This window comes from Hemitrygon akajei, chromosome 16 (assembly GCF_048418815.1).
Source record: "Hemitrygon akajei chromosome 16, sHemAka1.3, whole genome shotgun sequence".
Taxonomy (NCBI): domain Eukaryota; kingdom Metazoa; phylum Chordata; class Chondrichthyes; order Myliobatiformes; family Dasyatidae; genus Hemitrygon; species Hemitrygon akajei.
Window position 1 is genome coordinate 48731048 of NC_133139.1, and position 19224 is coordinate 48750271.

A 19224-nucleotide genomic window follows, 5' to 3' on the forward strand; every position below is an offset into this window, starting at 1 on the left:
TTGGCAGCATTTTCTAATCCTGTGCAGTGGCCCCTCCATACCAGACAATGATACAACCAGCTAGAATAATCTCCATGGTACATATGTAGAAATTTGTGAATGTCTTTTGTGACGTACCAATTCTCCTCAAACTCCTAAGAAATATAGCTGCATCAATATGCTGGGCCCAGGATAGATCCTCAGAGATGTTGACACCCAGGAACTTGAAATTGCTCACCCTTTCCACTTACAATCCTTCAATGAGGACTGGTGTGTGTTCCCTTGTCTTGCCCTTCCTGAAGTCAACAATCAATTCCTTGTTCTTACTGACATTGAGTGCAAGGTTGCTGCTGCAACACCACTCAACTAGCCGATCTATATCACTCTCGTCGGCTTCCTCACCACCATTTGAAATTGCACCCTTTGTAGATCAATTGTGATGAAAGGCAAATTGCAGCAGGTCCAGATCCTTAGGCAGGAGTTGAGTGTAGTTATGATCAACCTCTCAAAGCACTTCATCATAGCAGGTGTAAGTACCATTCAGTGTTGGTCATTGAGGCAGCTTAGCCTGCTCTTGGGCACTGGTACGATTGTCACTGTCATGAAGCAGGTGGAAACCTCCCAAGTGTATCAGTGAGAGATTGAAGATTCCCTTAACACTTCTACCAGTTGAGTTTCAGAGCCCACCAGGTACCCATCAAGGCCTGATGCCTTGTGAGGGTTCACCCTCTTGAAAGATGTTCTGACGTCTGCCTCAGAACAGAGATTACAGGGTCACTGGATACTGCAGGGATTTCCCTTACAAAGTGTGCATAAAAGGCATTGAGTCCATCTGGGAGTGAAGCATCACAGCATTCATAATGTTAGATTTTGCTTTTCAAGAAGTAATGGCCTGCAAAACCTGCCAGAGATGACATGTATCCAATTCCATCTCTAACTTCAAATAGTCTTCTGTAGGTCATACCTGGACTTGTATAGTTCTGGATCACCAGTCTTGAATGCCATAGATTGAGCCTTCAGCAGACTTTGAATCTCCTGGTTCATCCATGGCTTTTGGTTGTTTTGGTTCTGGTGCGTTCTTGAAGGCACACATTCATCCACACAGATCTTGATGAAGTAGATAGATGATAGATAGATAGATAGATAGATACTTTATTCATCCCCATGGGGAAATTCAACTTTTTTCCAATGTCCCATACACTTGTAGCAAAACTAATTACATACAATACTTAACTCAGTAAAAATATGATGTGCATCTAAATCACTATCTCAAAAAGCATTAATAATAGCTTTTAAAAAGTTCTTAAGTCCTGGCGGTAGAATTGTAAAGCCTAATGGCATTGGGGAGTATTGACCTCTTCATCCTGTCTGAGGAGCATTGCATCGATAGTAACCTGTCGCTGAAACTGCTTCTCTGTCTCTGGATGGTGCTATGTAGAGGATGTTCAGAGTTATCCATAATTGACCGTAGCCTGCTCAGCTACCGATGTTAAACTCTCCAGTACTTTGCCCACGACAGAGCCCGCCTTCCTTACCAGCTTATTAAGACGTGAGGCGTCCCTCTTCTTAATGCTTCCTCCCCAACACGCCACCACAAAGAAGAGGGCGCTCTCCACAACTGACCTATAGAACATCTTCAGCATCTCACTACAGACATTGAATGACGCCAACATTCTTAGGAAGTACAGTCGACTCTGTGCCTTCCTGCACAAGGCATCTGTGTTGGCAGTCCAGTCTAGCTTCTCGTCTAACTGTACTCCCAGATACTTGTAGGTCTTAACCTGTTCCACACATTCTCCATTAATGATCACTGGCTCCATATGAGGCCTAGATCTCCTAAAGTCCACCACCATCTCCTTGGTCTTGGTGATATTGAGACGCAGGTAGTTTGAGTTGCACCATATCACAAAGTCCTGTATCAGTTTCCTATACTCCTCCTCCTGTCCATTCCTGACACACCCCACTATGGCCGTGTCATCAGCGAACTTCTGCACATGGCAGGACTCCGAGTTATATTGGAAGTCTGATGTGTACAGGGTGAACAGGACCGGAGAGAGTACGGTTCCCTGCGGCGCCCCTGTGCTGCTGACCACCGTGTCAGACCTACAGTCTCCCAACCGCACATACTGAGGTCTATCTGTCAAGTAGTCCACTATCCAATCCACCATGTGAGAGTCTACTCCCATCTCCGTTAGTTTGTGCCTTAAGATCTTGGGCTGGATGGTGTTAAAGGCACTAGAGAAGTCAAGGAGTAGGTGATAATTGTGGCATATTCATTCAGACTCAAAAATGAATCCCTGAATACTGTCCAGTCCACTGACTGAACAAAATTGTGTAAGTGCTTCTCAGCATCTCTTGCCAATACCTTCGTCCTCAACACTGGTGCTGTGGTATTAGTCTCTGCCTATGTACTGCAGTAGAAGTACAGCTGGATGATAGGACTTTAAAAAAGGTGTGGAGTGGCACAGTAAGCATTCTTGATGGTGGTATAATGTGTTCAAGTGTTTTGAGTCCTCTAGTTCAAGCTGACCGGGTTGAATTCTGCAATGATAGGTAAGGCATCAGGGTGCACAGTATTGTGCTTGCAGATTACATTGCTCAGCTTCTCCAGGTCCCGTCTGAAGCTGGCCTGAGGTGGAGTGTACACTGCTACCTGGATGATGGTGGGAAAACTCCTTTGGCAGATAAGATGGACGATATTTGACTGTTAGATGTTCTAGGTCAGGTAAATAGGACTGAGACCATGATGAGTCAAACATAAAGCATAATCACTTCTGCCTTTAAAAGACGAAGTTGTCCTGACTCTGCGGAGAATGGTGAAACCACCTGGCTGCAGCGCTGTGTCCGAAATGGCAGGGCTTTGCTTCACTGTAACATGGCTAAGTACACAGCAGTCCCTGATATCTCTCTGGTACAGCAATCTAGCTCTGAGGTCTTCAGTTTTATTTTCCAGAGACTACGTTTGCAAGCAGGGTAGTTGGGAGTGGAAGCCCAAGGTCTCTGTTTCATTCGTACCTGTAGACGTCCAAGGTTCGTTGATTTTTGAGTATCAGTAGATTTTTTAAACATTTTTAAATGAGTTCATGTTTCAGTGAGATACTTTAATTTTTCATATTAAGTGCCAGCTGCTGTGTTTCTGCCCACTGCTCGAGATTGTTTACACCCCTTCGAAGACTTTTCTGTACATCCTCCTCCCTACTCTCAATCCCACCTAGTTTCGCATCATCAAGCATGGAAATAAAATATAGAAGGCCCAAGCACTAGTTGCTATGTAACCCCACTAGTCACAGCAAGTCCATCCAAATATCAGTTGTTATACTCCGACTGTTTGCTTTCTGCTTGATAATTATTATCAACTTCTGTTGGCTATTTTATCCCGAACCTGGTGCAACTCCTACTTGTGTTGACCAACCTGCTGTCTGAGAAGCCTCTTGAAACTCTTTCCAGAGTCTGAACAATGGCAGTGCCTCTGCTTCTGTAAAAGTTTGTAAATATTCAGCATGTCATCTCAAACTTTTGACAAATTTTTTTAGATGCATGATGGCAACTATACTGTCTGGAAGCAAAAAGTCAAGTTTATTGTCATTTAGCTATGTACACGTATATAATTTGTATATAACTTGTATAACCAAATAATATATTTGTAATGAGATATCATTTCTCCGAACCAGGGTGTAAACACTGTAGTACACATAACACCATTACACATGATAACTTATGAAGGTAAGTTCGTGCTAGATATTTCAATCCCTTTGACAAGCAGATCCTAACTTGGGTCATAGCATAAGAGATCTTGAGATAGGGCTTGGTGGGTGGCAGATGCTTCCCAGGGGTCATCAGGTGGGCACCTCCCTTCTTAGATGTTTCATCAGTTTAAGCCCACCACATCTCCAGAGGGCTCAACAGTGCATCCGGTGTCCCAGGTGCACTCCCCTCCGCATCTGCCCACTCATTTAGGGTCCGACTGCTGTCACTCCTCTTCATCCATAACCAGTGGCTGCTTCACTCAGCACCTCCAGGAGTTCTTTATAGCTTGCAGCTGCCCCTGGCCTCCGACTCCCAATCCCTTCAGTAATCTGACCATGGAAGTAGCACAAATCCTCTGCAGTCAACCTGTATGGGGAAATCTGCACCTTCCATCCATGTGGCTTGGCATCTGTGACCAGCTCAGCTTGTCTTACACTCGTACGCCTCGCAGACTGCAACTTCCCAGGGCACTGTGAGCTCTGAGATTACTACAGCCTTCAGACTGCTGGACCACAAGACCAAATCTGGGCTGACAGTGGTAGTGGCAATCTCTGGGGGAAATATTAGCCTTTTGACAAGGTCGACAACTATGTTTCAGTCACGAGCAGGTTCCAGTATGTCTGACACCAGCTGCGTCACTGAGGGTGGCACTGACTGTCCTTGCTGGACAAAGGGGATGGTGGTTCTTCCAGACATATGGAGCTTAGAGTTGTATTCAACCTTTGCTTCTCCATAATGAATGTCAAACATCTGAGGACTTGGTTGTGGCTCCATTGTATCTTCCTTGAATGAGGCTTATTTTGCAAGATCAGAGGATGTGGCTCTTCCACAGAGTGGACAAGCTGGGTCTTCAGCGAGCCACTAGTTCAGATTTTTGGATGTTGGGAGAACATCATAAACTGGTCTTATCAGGAAGCTAATCTTCCTGCCTTCCTTTTCCCATAAGTATTTCCAGCTGAATTTTCTTTTCTCGATGTTTTCCCACCTTGTCCACTGACCCTGTTTTTCTTGAGACACTGCTGTTGCATGCCTCATCTGCTCCTCCTGTCGCTGTACTTCCTCCACCACCGTAACTCACCTTTGCTTTTGTGTTGTTGCCTTTTGCCAAGTGGGCTTATTTGAGCCTGTGCCAAGGCCCCCTCTTCCAGATTGCACCTGGCCCACCATGTCTGCAAACCTGAGTGCTGCTTTTGTCTGTTTTACTGACTCTGCTGGACACCACTTTCTCTCTGTTAAGGTCCTGGGTGCAGTATCCTGGACAACACTGTAAAGAGATTTCGAGAGGGTCATTTCAAGCCTCACCTTGGCACACTTGAATAGTCAGCCCCAGAGCTCCTTCGCCATACAGGTAGATATTACTTAGTGATCTTGGTAGGTCCATCCACTTGTTCATGTAGGAACTAACTGTCCTCTCCAACTTTTCAACATGAGTGATGGGGACTACATACAGAGTCAATGACCACAACACTCGAGGGAGCAATCCCAAACTGAAAGCACCAGAGCTTGAGGTTCCCTGGCAGCAAGGTCTTATCGATGTCTTTAAGCCCTTTGATGATTTCTTCTCTCAGCAGTTTCACTTAATTTGTATCACCGAGGTTTACATTGTACCAATGCCTCAAGCTTTTAACTGGCATTTCTGACACTGTAGGAATTACTTTCCTGTCCACATGGAACTTGCAGCCTTCCCGTGACTGTAGAAGTGCTCCTAGACATATTTGGTTTACTCATTGTTCGGGCACATTTGATGTTTGAATGCAGCTTCTCAAGCAACCATTTGGTACATGGGATGGTAGTTGTCGGGATGGTTAAATCATCCATAAGTGCCCAGACTGCTGATGGGCATAGTCCTGTCTTCAGTCGTTCTCCTCCATCTACTGGTTTAGAAGCTCAAATGATTTCTTCCATTGCCATGTTAAAGGCCAGCGAAGAGATGAGCATAATGGCAGGTTGCACCATCCCCACAGGCTGCCAGGCTGTGTTATACTCTGCAGTTATCAGTGAGAACTGGAGGTCTCAAAAGTAGGCTCGGACCGGGGTGGTAACACATTCTGGTACAAGGAAGAATTCAAATGAAGACCACAGGAGGTTATGTGAGACCAACCCAAAAGCATTGACTGGGTCTAAGAACAAGACATGGAGGTGTCTTCTACTTCTAGCAGTTTGTATTTGATGCAAAATTATACTTGTGTGTTGAAAGCAGCCAGAGAAACCCAGCAACCCTGCCTTCTGCAGACAGCTGTCGATGAAGTTAATTTTTCTCCAGGTAAGTAGACAACCTTTGTGCAATAATACTGAAAAATATTTTCTCTTCAGTATTTAATATGTATAACATCTCACGAATCACACATAAATAAAGTGCATTAATATTAAATACTGTAAGGTACGGAACACACGGTCTGGTATGGAAACACCAACACCCTTGAACAGAAAAGTCCGCTAAAGGTAGTGGATACAAGGAGTGCTGTCACAGGTAAGTAGGATCCATTATTAACCAAGTCATGCTCTTATCACTGCTACCACTAGGAAGGAGATACAGGAGCCTTGGGTCCCACAACCAGATTCAGGAACAGTTATTACCTCTCAACCATCAGGCTCCTGAACCAGAGTGATTACTTTACTCACCCCAACCTATGGATTCACTTTCAAGGACTCTACAACCTGTGTAATAAATAATCATTTATTACATACTTTTATTATTTTGTATTTGCAGAATTTGCCTTTTGCACATTGGTTGTCTGTCTTTGTGTAGTTTTTCAATGATTCTATTTTTTTTTACTTACCATCAATGCCTGCAAGAAAATGAAGCTCATGGTGGTATAAGATGATATATATAATCTCCTGATAATAAATTTACAATGAACTTTAGGACACCACAAGTACTGGTTCCTCCTGGCACAATTCTCCAGACACTCTTAAAGTGTACAGTACAAGTTGCAAATTCAGTTTATTGTCATTCAATCACTAGCCAATGTTCTGCTGGACCAAGGTGCACAATGCAGTACATTTAATAAGTCTGCTTATTAAATTTGCTAACAAATCTACACTGATTGGCCTAATCTGAAATAATAATGCGGCAGCCTACAGAGAAGAAATCATCACCCTCACAGAGTGGTGTCAAGAAAGCAACCTTTCCCTCAATGTTACAAAAACAAAGGTGATTGTGGACTACAGGAGGAATGGAGACAGGCTAACCCCTACTGACATCAATGGATCTGGGCTGAGAAGGTGAACAGCTTTAAGTTCCTTGGCATAAACATCACCAAGGATCTCACGAGGTCTGTACATACCAGCAACGTGGTGGAAAAAGGCACAACAGTGCTTCTTTCACCTCAAACGGTTCAAGAAGTTTGGTATGAACCCCCAAACTTTCTACAGGGGCACTATTGAAAGCATCTTGACTGACTGCATTACTGCCTGGTATGGGAACTATACTTACCTCATTTGCAGGACTCTGCAGAGAGTGGTGCGGAAAGCCCAGCACACCTGTAGATGTGAACTTCCCACTATTCAGGACATTTACAAAGACTGGTATATAAAAACAGCCAGAAGGATCATTAGGGACCCGACTCACCCCAACCACAAACTGTTCCAGCTGCTACCATCTGGGAAATAGTACTGCAGCATAAAAGCCAGCATCAACAGTTCTTGTCCTAATGCTCCAGTACCTCCCACCTGATGGCAGTGGGCAAAGGAACTGGATTGCTGGACAGGTGGAAGGGATCATTAAGAATGCTAAGGGCTCTGTGTACACAGTGCTCCTGGCATTGCCTGTGAGGAGTTTGTATGTTCTCCCCATGAGCGGGTGGGTTTCAAGGATATACAGGTCGCTAGGTTAATTGGTCATTGTAAATTGCCCTGGGATTTGGCTCCGATTAAATCGGGGAAATTGTTGGGTGGCGTGGCTCAGAGGGCCTATTCTGTACTGTACGTTGTTACGTACCCCGTAACTGGGTGTCTAACCAGCAGAGAAAGAAGAATCCGTTGGAGTCTGGTGGTACCAAACTAAAGGTGTTTATTAATAAAAATAAGCAAAAACCATATCAATAATACAAATATACATATAAAACAAGTTAGCAGTAATAAACCTTAAAAGTGTAGGAATGATAATAATCAATAATAAACAAGCTCTATCGATGTCTAGGGGTAAATGAATTGTCATAGAAAAGTATAAAGTTCAGTTCATGAGTGCTGATGTAGTTATGGTTGTTGTATTGTAATCGTTGGAGAGAGAGAGAGAGCGAGCGAGTGAGATGTAACAACTACAGTCAGGCAAACCTTCCTTTGCTTTCTTAATCCGTCATATCGGTGTGGTCATTCAGTTATGACCTCTCCATCCTTCTGCTAGACCGTTCTTCTGTGGTGGACTCGTCACTCTGGCATGAGTGGACACACACACAAGTCCCCACCGGCTCTGCTTTAACACTGTGAGCTTTACTGACCGATCTCCTGGTTCGGTCTCCGAAGCCCCCACCTTTCTTGTGTGTCCACTGGCGTGTCTGGAGGGTATCTCTCCAGACCTGTCTTTTTATCCCTACTAACGGGGACTCAGCTATCCATCACTCCTGAATGACTGTGTCCATCAAATAAGGCCACTCCTTCAGTCCACTGAGGAATGTTTATGAGCAAACTATTGTCCGTGCATTGAAATAGCAAATAAGTCAAAAAGGAGTCACAATACGGTTAATCAGCAATTTCCCCCTCTCTCTTATCTGTCGCAGATGTTCTTGCTTGTTTTTCGTCTCTTTCTCATGGTCAGCATAGCAACAGTAATAGCTTGTGTTTCTCGGGGGGGGGGGGGGATGGTCAACTCTTCACCCCATTGTCCATCAGGTCTGTTCATCACTCATAACAACGTCAATAAATATCTCTAATAGATAGAAGAGAGACCCACAATCATCTCTTTGGTCTTGTCCAAGTTGAGACTCAAATTGTCGTGCTCGCACCATTGTACCAGCCACTCTTATCTCCTCTGTACGCTGTCTCTTCATTGCTGTAGAAGAAGCTAACTACCGTTGTCATCAGTGAACTTGCTTCAGTAGCAGGCTGTTGCTCAGCATGATGGAGCTGAAATGGTTTCTGACTTGAGGCCCTTCTGTCAAGAAGTCCAAAATATGTAAAATTTCCAGTAATGACCCATATAAAATACCGAGGCTCCATGAAAGGAGTTAACTATGTGCAAGACCTGCCTTCAGTGGCACATTGGTACACATGGTAATAGCAGTGTGTACACGTAGCTCAAACAACTGTATAGGAGATGGCCTGTAATGCAGATGACAGTTTCGTTTCTCAGGCAGTTGTGCTGCTCCGAGAAAGGCAGACCATGCAGAACAGTTGTGTGTGTGTTTATGGGATGGGGGGGGGGGGGTGGGTGAGATGCAGACCAAGCATCAGGGCAGGGATGTGAGGTGGGACTGGGCTATGTACAGATGCATCCTGAGGATGTGGGACTGGACCAGGTACAGGTGCACCCTGAGGATGCGGGACTGGACCAGGTACAGGTGCACCCTGAGGATGCGGGACTGGACCAGGTACAGGTGCACCCTGAGGATGCGGGACTGGGCCAGGTACAGGTGCACCCCGAGGATGCGGGACTGGGCCAGGTACAGGCACGCCTATCAGATACTTATTTTACCCACCCCAGCTCTTTCTACCACACACAAGACTTGTCCTACACTTGACTGTATTTACTCCGCTCTTCTGCCACAACGGGTACACCCACCCACCGGCAACACGTGACAGGGGCGAATGGTGACCCCACTGCTGTTCGCGGGTTCTGGCCAATCACAGCATGCCTTGTTGCTCGGTTTTCGGAAGTGACGGCGCTGTTATGGTGACGCTGCGGCCCAGATAGCGGGAGCGAGTTGTGGTTTCCTTTTCTTCCTGGGCTGGGAGAGCCGACGGCAACATGTCGGCCTCTGCCGTTTACGTGCTGGACCTGAAGGGAAAGGTAAGGGGAGAACCTGGGTAGGCGCGTAACGCATACGCGGGTTTCGTCCTCCTGACCACAGTGGAAGGGCTGGCGCCCTCCCCACTCCTGTCCTCACCCCATCATCACCTCTCGTCCCCCTCCACCTCATCGCACCGCTGTCCTCATCCTACACCCATTTTCCCGTCGTCACCCCATCCCACCACCTAACCTATAGCCTCCCATCCCCACCCAGGCACACCACAGTGTCCTCTAACCCCAGCCAGCCCAGTGTACCCTCCCCACCTGTCTGTTTCCAACTCCTCAACCCTATCTCTTTTCACGACAATGTGAAATATGTATCTTTTAAAAGTGAAGATTGTGTTGTTGACAGTGTGAGAATAAAATCAAAGTTCAAAGTACATTTATTGTCGAAGCATATATATACCCTGAGATTCGTTTTCTTGCGGTCAATCACAGTAAATACACGAAACAAGAATTAATGAAAACCGCACCCAACAGGACAGACAGCAACTAGTGTGCAATTAAAAAAAACAAATTGTGTAAATACAAAGATAAAAAATAATACTGTATGTAAACGAGCAATACGTATCAAGAATATGAGATGAAGAGAGTCTTTGAAAGTGAATTGGATTAGGTATCTGAGAGGTGAACTGTGGATTAGATAGAATGTAGGGGTTCTGCAGGGGAATGTGAACAGAAGAGTAGGCGAGGTATTAATGCAGACAATCTTGGGAAAACTCCTTTGTTTCATTAGACTTGTGTGTAATCCTACTCTAAAAGGTTAACGGTGACCAACAAGTATGACAGAGGAACTGATGTTTTAAATACCAGGGTGAGGAGAAGAGAATATACGGGATCCTCCACCACGTGCCCTTCACTGGAAAATCAGGATTTCTGCTCGTATTGTAGAACAGTACAGCCTTTAGCCCAATGTCAAATTAAACATCCCATTATCCTTGCAGATGGTCTGTATCGCTCCATTCCCAGCCTATTCTTGTGTCTGCTGAAATGCCCTTTAAATGCTACTAATGTATCTCCTTCCACCACCAATCCCTGATGGCATTCCTCACAACTGTCACTCTGTGTTTAAAATAAAAACTTGCCCTGCACGTTATCTTTAAACTTTCCTTATCCCCATCTTAAAGTTGTGCCTTCTAGTATTTGACATTTCTACCTGATGTAACAATTCTACCTATGCCTCTGATAATTTTATAAATTTCTGTCAGATCTCCCCTTAGTCTTTAATGCTCCAATGATAAGAATGAGTTTATCCAAACTCTCCTTATAGCACATACCCTCTAAGCCACACAGCATTATGGTACACTCTGGAACACCACTGGTCACAGACTTCCAGTCAGAATAACACCCCTCCACCACAATGCTTCCTCTTCTGTGGACAAACCAATGTATGAATTCAAACTGTCATGTCACCGTGGATGTGTAATCTTAATCTTCTGGTTCATAAGGAACCTTTTGCAAATGCTTTACTGAAGTCAGTGTATACAATATCCACTGCCCTTCTATTATCAATCATCCTTATTAACTCAGGAAAAAAACAATCACATTTTTAGGTGCAACTTGTCCCATACAAATCCATGCTGATTACCTCTCATAATTCCATGGGTTCCAAAACCCTAAATCTAACATTAAAAATACTCTCCAATAGATTTTTGGAGTGGGGGAGGATGAGAGGTGACCTGATAGAGGTGTATAAGATGATGAGAGACATGGGTCATGTAGACACCCAGAGGCTTTTCCCCAGGCCTGAAATAACTATGAGGGGGTATAGTTTTAAGGTGCTTGGAAGTAGGTACAGAGGGGATGTCAGGAGTAAGTTTTTCAGAGAGTGATGCGTGCATTGCCGGTGACAGTGGTGGAGGCGGATACAATAGGGTCTTGTCTAGGCAGTTTCTGGAGTAGGTTACGAGGTCAGCACAACATTGTGAGCTGAAGAGCCTGTAATGTGTTGTAAATGTCTATGTTCTGTGTATTCAGTTGCTCTGATGTGAGACTGGATTATCCCTGTTGATTCTCTTAAATAAAGAAACAATGTTGGTTGATCTTCATTCCCTTGGGACTTCTCCTGTGACAAAAGAGGATAGAGAAGCCCCAGCAATCTCCTCTCTTGCCTCTTAGTAACCTGAGATAGATCTTGCTGAACCCTGGGGGCTTATCCACCTTAGTGTTCTTCAATAGACCATTTACCACTACAGAAATCCCAGTCAATGTTGGGAAAGTTAAAGTTACCCACTGTGACAATGCTGTTACTTTTACGTCTTTCTGTAATCTCTCTACTTATCTTTTACTCCATCTCTGATGGCAGTTGGGACGCCAGTCAGAATGATGGTACCTTTCTTACTTTATTTTTGCGTTCTCCCCATATTGTCTCGGTGAATGAGCCCTCCGGTGTGTCCTCTCGACGGCAGCTGACAATTGCTCTGCTTAGAAATAGAGCACCTTCACATCTGAAACTTCACAACCTTGGAGTGACAAACTGCTAGACCTGGCCCCCTCTATGGAAGTCATGGCCATAGGTGGTTGTGGAGGCCAGTCACTGGGTGTATTCAAGGCAGAGCTTGATAGATTCTTGGTTAATCAGGGCATGAAAGGTTATGGGGAGAAGGCAGGAGGTTGAGGCTGAGAGGGAAATGGACCAGCCATGATGAAATGGCAAAACAGACTCGATGGGCCAGTTGGCCTAATTCTGCTCCTATATCTTATGGTCTCTCAACCATGTCTCTGTATTGGCAACAAGATTATAGTTCCATACATTGATCTAGGCTACAAGTTTATCTGCCTTACCTGCAATATTTGCATTTAATATAAACACACTGCAGCCCAGTGGTCCCACCATGTACATTTACTTGGCCTGCCTTGTCTATCCTATGGTGTTTACTTGGTTCAACCCCTATTTTCCCCTCAATTCTTCCATCTGTTGACCTGCTGCTCTGGTTCCCACTTCCCTGCCATGCTCTTTTAAACCTCTCTAAGTGGTGTTGGTGAGGTGAATACACTCCCTTCTCTTCTCTCTCCAGTGGCTGTTGGGATGGACTGAAGAAAGGTTCCCATCTTACTCCACCCAGGTAGTTCTCTGATGCATGGAGTAGAGAGTTTTTCCTTTGTGGCTGGTGGGCGGACCTTAGAATTTATTGGTGCTGTGCTGCACCATACAGACAGTGGGTATGCTTGGGTATGTTCCAGCCCTGCAATCTGGTCTGTGTTAATAAACATTGGTATTTTTCAAGGAAGGACATTTTTGCTCGTTCTGTAATTCCTGTCTTATCCACGTGGTTGACTCTTAACTGCCTTCTTGGTTTGGGGGCAGTGGAAAGTGATGTCCACATCCTGTATGTGAATAAGTGAAGAAAGATCTGGTCACATATCACTAAATGTTCACTTCAGTCTGGTTGTGTAAGTATTGTGTATGGAATATTGAACTCCTTGCTATCATCAGGAAGATTTGTTACTCTATGTCCATCTGAATGGGCAGACTGGACTTTGGCTCAACACATAATCATATATTCAACAGTGCAGCTCAGTTTCTGAAACTATGCCACAAATGAATAGATGAGGGCCATTTAGCAACTGTAGCAGTTGTTTATAACCATACCCCGCACAAAGCTTGTAGTCTGTGAAGCAGTGGTGATTCCTGCCATCCTGTACTCTTTAGAGATGTTAACCACACACAGGAGGTATCTCAACCTACTGGATAGTCACCGGTTTTGTCTTTGCATAACTTTCCAAATCCATAGACAGGATAAGTGAAGCATTGTCAGTGTTCTGTCCCAGACCAACATTTCAAGCATTGATTTCTTAACTGCACTCAGTTAGCTCCAATAAGCAGGATGTTCTTTTGTACGTTGATACCAGACCTCTAAAACAGACAAGCTGTTCTGGGTGTTGTTATTACAGTAGATTACTAGGTGGACAGAAGAAACAATTTGAATATGATTTTCAAGCCAGTTTGATCAAATATAACATGCTGTCATGGCCACTCAAAACGGATATGGAGCATTAGCGATTTCATTGAGAATCTCTAATCTGTGTGTTAGGAGTATACAAAAAACAAGTATTAACAGTGGAATGAGTGTATCATCTCTCAATTTATTCCTATGCCTGCCCTGTCAAGCACTTCCTGTTACGGAGTCTGCGGATTCCACATTGGCCTAATCAGTTGACTCAAATAAAGAAGATTCACTCTGTTTGCTGGCTTCAGTCTAAATTCCACATCCTTCTATATCCATGCCTAAAGTTAATCAAATTCTAAGGTTTCAGTTCTCTCTTCAACAAATTTAGGGCGCTGCATATGCCAAATTTCTATTACTTTTTCGGGAAGAATTGTTCCTTGGCATTGCTACTGAATGGCCTAGTTACAACTAAAAGGTGCTCCACATTTATTCTTGATTCTGTGCCAGAGAAAATGGTGTCTCTTTTTTCATCTTTAACCAATTGTTTAACCAACTTGTCACTCCAATTTGATCACCACTTGATGTTGAGAACACAAATCGTGTAACTCTCCCTTTTAATTTAACCCTTCTTCCAGAATATCATTCCAGTGAATTTGTGCTGCACCATCCATTGCTAATATATATTATGTAAAGCTTCAAGTTAAACTTTGGACTTGTGTTTCACAGTATAGATCTTCAACCCACAAGCTTGACTGAGTTAGGCAGAATGCTGCTGTGGAGATTATTGGAGCAAGATATGGGAACATCTTTAAAAAAGAAGATATAGTTAATGTAGTTCCCTTTTGGAGTTGCTGAGGCGGAATTTATTAGTAGATTGTGCATTGCAAGGACTGGCCTTTGTGAATTCGGAAGTTAAAATAGAAAATGCTAAAGCCAGGCTTCACCTCTGGCAAGATATTGCAAAACTCCCGATAATCTTAAGATGTTGTAGTATATGAGCCCTGTGAGTTTAAAGGGAGTGTGTGAAATGAACTCCGTTATATTTAGCGGAACATGAGAGACACAGGTCCAGGGAGTCCATTGCTGAACCATTGGGCTTTCCAAATAATTGGATTCTGGACAATGGGAATTAATGTTTTGGGTTTGTGATTTTTCTTCAGAAGGTCCATTGTAGATTCAAGTTTTTTAGCCTGTACTCAAATCTACAAATTTGATCATGGCACCTTTCCAGGCTTTAACTTTAACTTCCAATTTCAAATTAAATGCAATAAGTGTGTCTAATAGCTGATACAGAATTACTATTTGTGAATTACTTCAAGTATGCAGTGCATTTGGAACAAGTTCTGTGAGCTCCTTTCATTTTGCAATTTCAGTTTTGGTAGAAGAATTTTTTAATGTGTGTTGAAGTATTTGGAACAAATGGTTTTTGGTGAAACAGGTTTTAATGCTGTTTGGGAACTTAGTGGGTTTGATAGGCTAATGTAGGTTCAACTATATAGATTGAAAATTGTGGTTGATGCATTGTTAGATAAATGATGAGGGATTGCCAAGGAGTGAAGAGGAAAGCAACAACTCTGAGGCCTAAGGAGACACGGCCATGTGTTTTTTGAACTAGTTCAGGAAATCAACCACTGAGTGAAAAGAATAGACGAGAAGATGTTCAAAGATCTGGCAGGACAAAGAAGAATGATAGGCAACTCTTCAATTGGTTTGAAAGATCTCAGCAGCTACATAAACTATCACAGTACATGGAGTATAAGAACAAGTGTAAGTAGATATTAGTGCTACGAGCAAAAATTGTACGGTTTGAGAAGGTTCCCAGGCACATTTGCAAGGTAATTGGTTTTGCATAAGCAGAAAATACCTAAGAGCTATTTCTCATTTCCCATTGGAGAGAATTTCCCTATCGTTTGCCTTTATTTATATACCTAAGTTGGTATGTTAATGAGCAATGTTGCAATATCCTGTTCATTAAGTGGAATTATTTGAATTAAGAAGTTCTGGTGATATCTCTTTGTAAAGTGCTCTACTACTGTTGTCAGTGGTATTTTAAGAGATTGGTATTAACAACATCTTTGATCTTATGTTATTCTATTATTTCTAGTGCAACTTCAAATATTTCAAAATATATTGGTTACTACCATTTTGCTAGATCTTTGTGGGCAGTTGTTTTTGTTTCAAACCCCCGAGTGATGTCTTGCTTCACTGCTAATGGTAAAATTCTGGTCTCTGATTTGCTGTTGACATGGGAGAGTGGCTGCTTTTGAAGCGGTTATGATGGAAGTACAAGGTGCTACATAATAAAATACTTCAAAACTTTGTCAGAAAAATAATGAAATGAATCAGAACAAGAAACGTTCCATTATAGATTGTTGGTAATTTATTTTGTTGTCTTGATAAAAATAGTTGTCTAAACTTTATGCTGTAATTACTGAAACCATAATTCAAAGTTGTGGTTAGTTTTAAATATGTCATGTGCCTAAGCATCATGGTCTGACTATCAGGCATGATTTCATCAGTGCAATTTTGAGCCATCATTTAAGTCAACTGTTAGCTCTTCATTTTGTATATTTGAATAAAACACATGCTTTGGGAGTGGTGAAAATTGCTTTATAAAGACAACTTTTTTCATTAAATATGAGAATTCGAAAGCAAAATACAGTTGGCCCTCCTTATCCATGAGTTCCGCATGCGTGAATTCAACCAACTGAGAAGCAAGAAAACCTGGAGGTGCTCTTTCAGCACTTGTTGTTCAAGCATGTACAGACTTTTTTTCTTGTCATTATTCCCTAAACAATGCAGTATAACAACTATTTTACATAGCATTTACATTGTATTAGGTATTATAAGTAATCTAGAGATGATTTAAAGTATATGGGAGGATGTGCGTAGGTTATCGTGGATCGGGATCGGAAAAAAATCTGAAATTCTAAGTAAGTCGGAACAGGTACATCTGGTATTATTTAGTGTCAGTTAGTCAAACGTTTGTCTTAGTATATAGTATATATTTTACTTTCTATGCATATAAAACACTTAAGAACGTATGCTTCAGCGCTGGGCTAGGGAACAGAAGTTCCCGAGTTCGATCCAGTGACAGATCGCTCCCTAGCGCGCTCTCCATCCGTACCTGATTGACGTGAAGGATCAAAAACTGAAAACCTCAAAACCCAATAATTAAACCACTGCGTTGCTTAGTAATAATTGTAGCTTTCATCGGGGCAGGGCCTTTCTCACTTTATCCTTTAAAATTGTTCCAATGGTTGACCGACTGTAGCCTAACGCTTTTTCAATGACCGATGGCGTTTCACCTCTTTCCGATCACTTTATTATTTCCACTTTATTTTCTCCACTTTATTTTCGATCGTGATTATTTTCGTGAATAGAAACACTGCGGATTCAGAGCTCCGCTGCCGGGTCCTAATGTCCAACACATTGAGACAGGTTGAATAAGGGACTTGAGCATCCATGTTTTTTGGTATCCGCGAGGGGTCCTGGAACCAATCCCTCACAAACAAGGAGGGCCGACTGTACTGTGGATGCTGAAAATCCACAATTAAAACTGAAAAATGTTCGAAATACGCACCAGGTTGGATAGCATCTGTGGAAAGACAAATAGAATAAATAGTACTTCAGAGTAAAAAAAAAGTTGACATCACAGGGTCTTTTTTGAGTTTTGATTGAGACATTGGTCTGACATAATGGGGTAACATCTTCTGCTGAGACGGATCTGCTTAGCTGTGTGGTGGTCTCACGGCTTCTGCACCTGCCGTTTGGATTTAGCATGGATCCGATGAGTTAATGTGAACTTCTGCAGATATCCCAGCTGTTGGGCTGAGAAATTTTTTCTCTGAACTTGTGGCAGGTTCACTTGCTAGGTATAAACTGGTGATATTATAATTCATTATCAACAAAATAATGAATGATCTTTAAAAAGTTTGTTTTTCATGTGCATATCTTTTGAAAACTGTTAAAAATGAAAGTAAAGTTACATTTTAAATTTTACACATGGTTCTGAATGATGGAAAATATCTGTGACAAACAGTTATTTTAAAACAGTAGCTTGAAGCTGCACACCTAGAATTGTGGCCTCATCATTGTCTCTGCAGCTGGCCAGGTATTGTGACACTGGCCTTGCCCAGAGTTGGGAGCCAAATTCTTGGTGGAAGTCAGCACTCTGATAGAAATAGTGTGCTCCAGGGCATAAGTGGCCAGAGAGCTCTTCTCCTCCTGTCTTCACCAAGTTGCTGACTTTATCCAAGTTTTTTTGTATGTGTGTAAATGTATTCTCAAGATTTATTATAGTTCCTCTTTTCTAAAAGTTGTGTCTGTAGATCAGAAGGAGATAGACATAGTATAGAGGGCGATAACTCTTGTTAGTTTCACTGTATGTTCAATCCCAGTTTGTATTGAATAGACAAAGAAAATGCTGTATTAGGTCACCCAGGACATGCTGTCTTCTCACTGCCATCAGAAAGAAGGTGCAGGAGCCTCAGGACTCTCACCACCAGGTTTCAGAACAGTTATTACCTCTCAACCATCAGGCTCTGAACCAAAAGGGATAACTTCACTCAACTTCACTTGCCCCATTACTGAAGTGTTCCCACACCTATGGACTGACTTGCAAGGGCTCTTCATTTCAGGCTCTTGATATTTATTGCTTATTTATTTATTATTATTTCTTTCCCTTTTTATTTGCACACTTTGTTGTCTTTTGCGCATTGACTGAACACAAGTTTGTGTGGTCTTTCATTGATTCTGTTATGGATTTATTGAGTATGCCTGCAAGAAAATTAATCTCAGGGTTGTATATGGTGACAAAGATAATTTACTTTGAACTTTGAAGATACCTGTATGAAGTGAATTTGGGTTTGCCATCCAGTGTATTCTGGCTTCACAATACTGGCTTCATAAAATTTACTACATATTGGGAATTGCAGTCAAACCGAACAAATTTTGGCTATTGCAAGTGATATGCACTGTGCTTCACCTCACATTGATCTTCCTTGGTTATGGGCTGAATGGCTTCAGTCTCGTGTTACTGCTGGATGTCACTGAAATGAGTGTAAGACTTATTAAATAATCTATCAAAAATGATGCTACTCAGGGCATTAATTCTGTTCTGTCTCTTTCAGTGTATAGTCCGTATAGCCTTTCTCCCCGTGCACGCACTTTATGCCTGTAATTTTTTTCTCTCCTTGAAATCTTTTTAAGATCTATCAACTATATATATCTTTCTGGTCGCGCAATCCAAATCTTAACCATCGATATTAAAAAAGCTACTTAACATTATCTTTTTTATTTGTAATCAGCTTAAAATTATGCCTTCTTGATATCAACCATTTAACTTCTGAAAATGCTTCCTCATTTTGTCTCCTCGGCATTGCCAGATCTCCTCTTAGCCTCCTAACTCTTAAGCGCTACCATCTAGCTGGTCCAATCCATTCTTGACGACTTATTTGCATTGTAATTTCCAGTCATCATATTTAAAATGTATATGCATCATAGTGTATTTTTCCTCACACATTTAGCTCCTCATCCATTATTAAGCAAATTCTCAAAACCAGCCCTCCCTCCCTGCCAAAGCTTGGCTATGTTTGCTGTTTCCTTATGTAAGACTTCAGTTTGATTTTGAACAAAATGTCATTAATGTGTGGACTGACA

General features: G+C 42.5%; 1 protein-coding gene across 1 annotated transcript in view; it reads left to right on the top strand.

Annotated features, from left to right (window-relative positions):
* The first annotated feature begins 9533 nt into the window (after positions 1 to 9533).
* LOC140740034 (AP-1 complex subunit mu-1) overlaps positions 9534 to 19224 on the top strand; it is a 141742-nt gene continuing 132051 nt past the window's right edge. Inside the window, exon 1 of the mRNA XM_073068846.1 lies at positions 9534 to 9673. Within this exon, the coding sequence (XP_072924947.1) occupies positions 9632 to 9673 (42 nt within the window). The 5' untranslated portion in view covers positions 9534 to 9631. The remainder of the gene's footprint in view (positions 9674 to 19224) is intronic.